This window comes from Glycine soja, chromosome 3 (genome assembly GCF_004193775.1).
Source record: "Glycine soja cultivar W05 chromosome 3, ASM419377v2, whole genome shotgun sequence".
Taxonomy (NCBI): domain Eukaryota; kingdom Viridiplantae; phylum Streptophyta; class Magnoliopsida; order Fabales; family Fabaceae; genus Glycine; species Glycine soja.
Genome location: NC_041004.1, coordinates 36,502,965 through 36,512,926, shown reverse-complemented (window position 1 = coordinate 36,512,926; position 9,962 = coordinate 36,502,965). Strand labels below are relative to the sequence as shown.

The following is a 9,962-nucleotide window of genomic DNA, read 5'->3' as shown; positions in this document are numbered from 1 at the left end:
TAGAACTTTGCCTTGATGATGTTTTGTGTGTAACTGTTGATGCACTTGGCACAATTTTTGTACGCTTACAATTATGCTATTTTCTTCATTAATAAAAAAAGGATAAAATGCCTATTCTTAATGATAAGAATATTTATTTCTATATTTATTTATGAACTTGGGTATTTTTTTTACCAAAAGTTAATAACTAATCCTTGAAGATATTTTTTATTTATTTTAATAGACACAATTTCATCATTATTTGATTATGGTAATTTACATTATTTTATTTTAATTTATAATAATTAATTTATATTTTTTTCTTAGGTAAATTAAAAATATTCATATAAGATATCAGAATTTATTAATTGATAATAATTATTTATGCTAAAATTAAAATTATTTCCAACGCTCCTTACATAATTTTTTCTTAGATTTTCTTAGTATAGAGGTTATTAAAAAGATTAAAATTAAAAAAATCTAAGAAAATATTTGATAGGAGAATTTTTTTTTAGTTTCCTGGTAATCTTAAATTGGTAATATTTTTAAAATCTTATTTAATTAAAAAAAATTTCGACCATTCAAAAAATGTAAAACTTTGCAATATATATATATTAACCAACACAAATATTATAATTATAATATTGTTCTTGTATTAAGTTTCTACTATAATATACTTTAAGAATACGTGCTTATTAGTTTATTTAAAATATTTAACTTAATACCATTGAGTGCTGGGACAGATATAAAGGGGCAAGCAGGGTCTTGATTCCTTTTCCTTAGTATCCTTTGTATATATATGGGAAAAATATTAACAAATAAAAATATATAAAAATTATGTTGTTGAGGTGATATTTACTTAAATTTTTCTAGCAATAAATTATATTTATAATTTTATCCATAAAATTAATAATCAATATTTTTAAAATTTTATTATTTATTAAATAATTATTTATTAAAACTTAAATAATTATGCTAAAAAAAATTGACCCCCTTTGATACGGATCCGTCCCTAAGTGTGTATGTCAATTGACACATAATTATTCTAACTTAATCAATAATTTAAAATTTGAGTTGTAAATAGAGAATTATGTAATACCCAAAAAAATAGACAATTATCTTAAATATTTAGAAGAATAAATTTACGTAGAATTAGCACATAAAAACTTAAATGTATGAATTTTTCTGTATGTTATATATAAAAATAATTAATATGTTCCACAAAAAAATAATATAATGGTGTTAAGATGTTTTTTATATACAAAATGATTTAATTATTTTACCACAACATCTTATCTATTAGAATGATCTAGTAATAAGGTGAGTTCACGGAATAAGAAATACTATAAATACACTTTTTATTAGGGGCGTTTGCATGTGATTTGATTTGATTTTAAATAAAAAATTATTCAAACTAAATATAAAATAAAGATATTGTATGTAATATTAAATTTAAATTAAATCAAATTATTTTTGTTTGGTTTGACAGTTTTTTAGTTTTTTAATCTATTATTATAATTTAAAATCCGGTAACTAAACTTATTATGACATTATTTTAAAATAAATTTTATTTTTTAATAAATTTTGTTTAATATATTTTAATTGAAAATTATTAGTTTTTAATTTTATTTCACATTATTATAAAATAATATTATCAAAATCTTTTGTGAGATAATAATAATTTATACATCATTTAACATTTAATATTATTTTCTTAATAATGATTCATCATTTTTTCAATACATTAAAGTATAAATCTTACTATAAAAGCAAAGTAGCAGTAAAAAATTATAAAATCAAAATAAATATCAAATTATTTAATACTTATTATTAATTACGATAACAAAAATTACATATTAATAGAGGGAGTATACTACAAATCACATACTATAGTATAAATATAAAATAATATTAGTTTCATAACTATAAACATTCATTAAATAAAATTAATGTAATTATAATATGCAGTTTAATTCAATTTTTATAATAAAATCCAAAAAAATCAAATCAAACGGTAAAAAAATATACAATTTTTTAGACTTTTTGTTTCTACAATCTAAGCAATTCTCGAGAACTCACAATGTTTTTCTCCCTTTTCTTTTTCTTAATCATTCATCTAACTTTTTTATATTTGTGTATTTTCACACGCTCCAAACTTAAACTCTTATAAAAATATATAAATATATATTTTATTTTAAAAATCAAATGTTCGGTGCACAGAGTCCAATGCTAAAAATATGTTATGAGCTTGATATATAACCTAATAATAATAGCCAACATATTCTCTCTGTCTCTCTCTCTCCCTTGCCCATTTCCTAATTTATCGTTTAGAATATGCACGCCAATGATTAAAAATGATGGACAAGCCAAACCAACCCACTTCTCCTTAATTACTATATCATATCCTTCATGTGCATATCAGATATTCAAAATCTACATAAGTTTATTATAATATTATGTTTATCGCAGTAAAATCTTTAATCGTTCCCGACCAAAGTTATCATGAATTATGGCAAAGCAATCGTCAACACTCAACAATGGGTACATATGACCCAATTTAATTAAGTATTTATTTGAAATTGCCAAAAGGCCCAAAATATATATATTTTTTAAAAACAACAGTGTTTGATACTTGGATCATCTTGAGGAGCCGAACATAGTATGAATTCTGAATTATATTATAACAAAAATACTTATGTGTTGTTATCCAACTTAAATGAGCCAAGTAAGAATAAAAAGTGAATCGTTATCCAACTTAAATCATAATGGCTTTGAGATATATGAATTCTTAGGACTTATGTGTTGTTTAATTTACTTAGTTCTTGATTATTTAGGTCTTTGGGGATTGAAGTAAGAAGATTGAGTAAGAAGAATGACGGATGTACTTGTTAGATTGTGGGGGACAATTGTCCCCATTAACTTTTAATATTGTTAAATATAATACATATATAAAGTTACATTTAAAATTTAGTAAAAAATTAATTTATAATATAAATACTGTATCATAAATTTATTTTTAGTCTCATTATTTTTCCTTTGTTAATTAGATTTTTTTAAAATTTTTTTCTGAAGTGCATTGCTAAATATAAAGACATATGTATAGTTATAAAATATTCTTATAGTTTAAAATGTAATAAAATTAATTAATAACATGAGTATTGTCTCTAATTTTTTTAGACTCATTAATTTTACTTTCTCAAACATTCTCAGTATTTTCTGTTTTCGTTATTTTTTATGTGCATCTTTACAATCAATTAGTCAAAAAAAATTCTCTCAATCATTTCAAATTATTTTTCTTTTATTTTTATCTTTATACTTTAAATTGTTAATTTTCTATCCTTTTTAATTTACTCTCTTTTATATTTATATTTAAATTGAATTTTAAATATATTTTAAAGAAATTATTAATAATTAAAAATAATATTATAAAAATTTAAATTATTCATAATAAATCAAAAGTTTATTATGTATGTTTATTATTAAATTTAATTATAATATTATCTATATAATATAAATATTTAATTATTATTTGCATTCTAATATATTTTTTATCTTATATAATATACAAACTAAAATACTAATTTTTGTATAAAAATATTGTCGGTATTACTTAAAATTTATGGATTCTGTCACTTAGTAAATGATCATGGTTCTAAATTTTTCATCCAAACAAAAACTAACAAATTAGTGTTTTTTAACAAACGTCGTTGAATGTGATAGTCAGAGCTAATTCAAATACACTATTATTCTTATCTTCTTTTTTAAAGGTGAACTCAGGTAGTTAAGATTTATTTAAGAGGTAAATATTTTTAATTTGCTAACCATATTATCCTATATTGGTCACTATTATTCTTATATAAGGTGATATTCTTTTCTCACACATAACTATCATTCTTATCTAACATGATATTTTTTTCCCTTATTTTTGAGTTTAAACAAATGATAGTTTAGAATTATTGTATTCTTTCAAACTTCATGATTTATTTGTGAACCTAAAAAATTCGTTAAAAAAATTAAGTTATTACTTAGAGAAACAAGATACATGAGTGTTTGATTACCCGGCACATGAAAGGAAAAATGAATATTTGTAAATAGTGTGAAATAAGATTTTTCTAAATTTAGTTGTTAGTGAAAAATCTTGAAAGTAATATATATGAGAGAGAATCACTTACTTTAAGAGTAATTTTTTAAGAATTATTTCTCATTTTTATCATTAGTTTTTTTAAAGATCTAATGATGGTAATAAATAACTAATCTTAATCATTAGATAAAATGAATGGTGAAAATAAAAAATAACTCGAAAAATATTTTTATTTATTTTAACAAACTTAAAAAGAAAATGCAAGGTCTTTATATATATAATATTCATTAACTAGTCAATATCTTTAGAATAATCATTCTCACAACATAATTATCACTTAGCTTGAATAAAAGAAAATAAAGAATAAAAATGAATTAAAGATAAAAGGAGAATAATTATTTTTAGAAAAAATCAACTTTTTTATTTTTTTTTTCAATCAAATGAAGAATATATTATCAAGTGTATTTTAATTTTTACCTATCTTTTTTTTTTTTTCAAATTCTTTCTACCTAATCAAGCTTAGTGTGAAATAGAGATGAAAAGTGGAGGGTTGTTACTAGGTGCACCCAACATTATTGTTGGTGCACCCAACACCCTACATGAAAAGGCAAAAATACCCCCCTTTATTTTTAAAAATGTTTTTGTGCACCCAACTCATTTAGCTTGATCCGCGTATGCTATGACATGATTCGCATAGGTTTTTGTTGATCTGTAGAAGCTATATTTGATTCGTAGTTGACATAGATTATCCGCAAGCATGTTACGGATCAAGTTGATCCGTAAGCCTGTCGCGGATCAAGTTGATCCGCAAGTGACTTATGGATCAACTTGATCCGTAACATGCTTGCAAATTAAGTTGATCCGCAAAAAGCTTGTGTCTTTGTTTTTATTTTAGAAGGGGATTTTATTTTATTTTTGAATATGAATAACATAAAATTTGCACGAATTCAAACGTAAAATCATTCCAAACATAAAAATAATATTACATTAAAAACAAAATTAAACTTTAAAATTTCAAAAAATAGAGCCTGCTACGGATCAACTTGATCCGCAAGTCTTTTGCGGATCAACTTGATCCGAAGCCATGAAATCTACATGCAGATGAAGTTGATTCATAAACTTCTTACGGATCAACTTGATCCTCACGATCTGCGATACACCAGAACGCAAACCCAACACTGCGTACCTCGTATGCCGCCGACAACCACTGCAACACTGAACACCGAAGAAGAAAAGAAGGAGAGGATGCACAAATGGAAGCACTGTGCCGTTTTTAAAACATGGGTGCACCAAATGGAAGCACTGTGCATCGAAAAGTATTTTTTTAAGGGAGAAAGAAGGAGCAGAGACACTTTTGGGATTTTTAAAAATCACTTGATGCACCAATAATAATTTTGAGTGCACCTAACAACTCCCAAAGTGAAAGATTAATGCGAAAGAAGTGTCCCTTTTCCAATAAGAAAGCAACTTTCCCCAAATTCTTATTGCTTTTGATTATCCCAAGGTAGAAGGAACCCAAAGAGAGCCAGCAAAACATAAGTGGCCAAACCTTACTTACTCACCCCATTAAATAACCACACCCACACACATTCACCAATTCAATTTCCATCAGAAACCCTACCCTACCCATCTATTTAACCACGTCAATAATTTAGAGGTATGGTACACTTTTTCAGACACATCTTTTGTTACTCTTGTACTATTTACATTTTTACATGATAAGATTTAGATATAATTTTGTAAGAGCATATCTTTAATGGATTTCTTTGAATGTTTTTTTAAAAAATTAATTATTCATTTCATCTTTATAGTTTCATCATTTATATATTTTAATTTTTATAATTTTAAAGTGGTTTTTTAATCTTTATAATTTATATTTTAATTTTTTTTAGTCCCAGTGGTTTGAAACTGATTTTTTATAATTTGTATTTTAATTCTTTCTTAGTCTTTATAATTTGAAAGTGATCTTTTTAATTCCTACACTTTATATTTTAATTCTTTTTTAATATTTACCATCAAAATATAAATATTATTATTAATTACAATTAATTACAAAAAATATTAGTAAGTAATTTGTAACTAATTTATCGCAAGATAATTTATAATAAAAATAATTAATAATTTATAATTAATTTATAGTTAATTATTTATATATATATTTTTTATAGTAAAGACTAAAAGGTAATTAAACTACAAATTATAGGAACTAAAAATATCATTTTCAAATTATAAGAATTAAAAGATAATTAAAATATAAACAATAAAAACTAAAAATATTACTTTTAAATTATAGGGACTAAAAAAAATTAAAATATAAACAATAAAAACTAAAAAAACAACTTTCAACCTATAAAAAAAATACAAATAATAAAACTATCAAAACCAACCTTAAAAAAATCATTTAAGACCAAAAGCACACATCGGTATCCATGAGGCATTCCAAACCAATACAATACACTATTATGACATATTAATTAATAAAGAAAAAAATAAAAAATAAAAATAGCCACCTTCTTTTATAATGAGTCCATGATGTATAGGAAACTTCGTGGAAGGTAGCAAGGAGTGAGAAATGGACCTTCCATGGTGCCCCCATTTAATCCCTCCAGCTTTCACTCTCTTTCCCCTCAACCCCCACTCTCCTCTTCTCTTCTTTTCCAAAAACAATGAAGCTCATTAGCACCATCAACCCCAAAAACCTCAAACTAAGCCCCAAACGCTTCTTTCGTAAAAAGGAACCATCTTTAGTCTCACGCTCCGACCCGCCTTCTTTCGGATCCGGATCCTCTTCCGTTGACTCTTCCACCGCAAATCACAAACCTTCCGCCGGTAACCAAACTCCGACCAGCGTTCTCCCGGACGTCTCCGGCGAGTGGTCCGAGGTCGCCACCGCCGCCGTTGACGTGCGGTGGGACCTCGCGCAGGCCTTACGCCTCATCGATCGCGACAACGACGGCGTCGTCACGCGCCAGGACCTCGAGTCGCTTCTCACGCGCCTTGGCGCGTCGCCGAGCCCCGGCGACGTGGCGCTCATGCTCGGCGAGGTCGACGGCGACGGCATCACGGTTGAGTCTCTCATGAGCTACGTCGGGTCGGGTCTCGAAACTGGGTCGGATCCCGACGAGCTCAAAGAAGCCTTCGAGGTGTTCGACACGGATCGAGACGGGAGGATCTCGGCGGAGGAGCTGCTTAGGGTTTTCAAAGCCATCGGCGACGAACGGTGCACGTTAGAGGAGTGCCGGCGCATGATAGAGGGAGTGGACAGAAACGGGGACGGGTTCGTCTGCTTCGAGGACTTTTCTCGTATGATGGACCTGCAGCGGTGATGATGACGTGGTTGTGATTGTGATGATGTCAGATGATGATCATGATCATGTTATGATGAGACGATGTGAAAAAATATATATAAGAAGGAAGGCAACTTCTCCAATTTTTTTTTTTAATCCCTTCTGTTATTTTCTGTTTGTTATTATTATTTTATTAATTTTTTTTCTCTCTTTTAATTTGGGTGTAAAATTTTCAAAGGCGAATGTGCAAATCCACTGAGAAAATGCGTTCTGAGTTGAATACTTGAATGATGCATGTGATTGGGGGGGCAAAGAGAAAATATCTGAATATATCTAACGTGGCTTTAAGCTCTGAAATTAATGTATGTGGCAACAAGCAGAACCCCTTTCTGGATTTTTCTTACGTTTGATAGGACTATGGATATATCTTGAAGGGAATATATATTATATATAATTAGAGCAAGATTAGTTTTGATGGTCTTGCAGATTATAAATTATTATAATTTTGATAGACCAGGAATGGTTCCCGGGTAAGATAAATAATTACACGAAAAATAATTTTGATGGACCGGCAGATTAGTAATTATTAGATGTAATTTTTGAAGTAATTATATGATAATTTATAATTTGATGACGGAAAAAGAAAATGTTAATTCATATGGGCAGAATTAAACTTTAATTAACATTTGTGTGGATGTAGTAAGCGTCCTTGGGTAATTGTTAGGTTGAACGCAACTAGCGATCATTTTTTATTTATTTTTTAATTATTGTAGTTAGTGCTTGTGCGATTAATTTTTGATTAGGAACTTAATTAGACTTAAAAAAATTTATTTCTTTCTAAGAATATGTTTTACAAAATCAAATTAAACACATCCTCTTCTATAAATTTAGTGTGTTGTTAAGTGAACTATATCCGTTAGGTAACTAATTTTCCTTGAGTGTGGAAGGATTTTCTTGAGTGTGATTTCACAGGAATTAAACACACTCTAAAAGTAAGTGTAGTTAATATTTTATGGAAAAAAATATTTTTAATCTCTATATTTTATACAATTCTTAGTTTTAATTCTTGTATTTTACTATGGAAACATCTTAATTCTTTAACTGGACAAACACTACATAGGAAACAATATTAACAGAGTGTCTGTTCTAAGGGACTAAAATTACTATTTTTAAACATTTGGGGAACCAAAATGTTTTATGGTAATTATTTATTAATTTGATATTTTGTTACTCCATTATTTATGATAGTGTTTGGTGGAGGACTATCAAGCATATTAATTAATTGACACAAGTTTCTTTCATTTTATTTATTGGTTTTAAGTTTAAGTATTAAATATTTAATTGCTTTAAATATTTGAAGTTTTTTGTCCTTAGATAGTAGTATTATAAGATTTAAGCAAGATTGTTTTTTTTTTTTATATAAAAATATTCGTAGTTCATAAGAAAAAAAATAGTGGTTGAAGAAAGAAAAGAGAATTATCTCTCTTATAGAATACATTTAGTTTAGAAAAGAAAATAGTGTTTGCTTGAGGGAATGAAAGATTTTTTTTTTTACAAAAGTTTTATTTCCGGTTTCAATTTTTAAGATGGTGCGGAAGTAAAATCTTCCATTCAATTTGTTTTCTTTTAATATGGGAAGCATTTGCAAGGGATGGAAGAGGAGTTAAAATATTTCACGTATGTTAATTGAAATATTCTTAATAAAATAAAACCAAATTTTTTTTATTTATATTTAGAAGGACTAACAATAACCTATTTTGTTAGTCTGTATTTTATAATACTTAGTAAAAACTCACTAGTGAAGTTTCCCTCCTTAACCATGTTTGCGAAGTTAGTGCTCCTAGACATGGAGGAAAAAACTGAAAATTGAGATTCATTGCATGAGACAAGATAAAAAAAAATGTGTGGTGGAAATAGAAAATTTACTTCTCTTTGGCATGACAATTGACAACCTATTGGTCTCTTTATCAACAAGTTTGGAAACAAATTTCATTTTAGCTTATGGCTTTGGAGAGGAAGCTAAAGTTGGGGGTAATCTTTGAAGGAGAATGAGGTGAATGAAACTAGCTTAGTGGATCATCTAAATGAGAGGAAATCATTAGTACCATGCCTAGTTATCGAATGCTCAACATTGCTATTAGAGATAGGGTCATTTTGGTGAACGGTCCAAGTGGTAAGTTTCCTATCAAGGTTGCTTGGGACCATATTTGGTTAATGATTCTCTTGTGATTGACATCATCTAATATGACACAACCAATTTATTTTTCAATATTCATTTATCTTTGGTTAGTCATTCGAAAAATATTGTAAGGTGTTTTGTGTGATGAAGTATGAGAGTTTGAACTATTTATTCGAGAAATATTGTAAGGTGTGTTGTGTGATGAAATATGAGAGTTTAAACAATATTCAATATAATAAAATATGTTTTTTTAGAGTAAATAAAATATTTTTTTATTATTCTAAATATGTACAAGTTTGATTTTAATCTCTTAAACATTTGACATAAATTCATTAGATCATGTAAAAGAAAAAATGATATGTGATCACAATAAATTGTTAATCCATTAGCCGGATAAATATCCAAAATAATGAAATTAGCATGAAGATATGAAATC

At 27.1% G+C, this 9,962-nt stretch overlaps 1 protein-coding gene across 1 annotated transcript; it reads left to right on the top strand.

Moving 5' to 3' along the window:
• Window positions 1–6,606: 6,606 nt before the first annotated feature.
• LOC114406662 (probable calcium-binding protein CML36) lies at window positions 6,607–7,750 on the top strand. The gene has a single exon (XM_028369428.1). The coding sequence runs from the start codon at window positions 6,727–6,729 to the stop codon at window positions 7,384–7,386; it is 660 nt and encodes a 219-aa protein (XP_028225229.1). The 5' UTR covers window positions 6,607–6,726; the 3' UTR covers window positions 7,387–7,750.
• The last annotated feature ends 2,212 nt before the right edge of the window (window positions 7,751–9,962 follow it).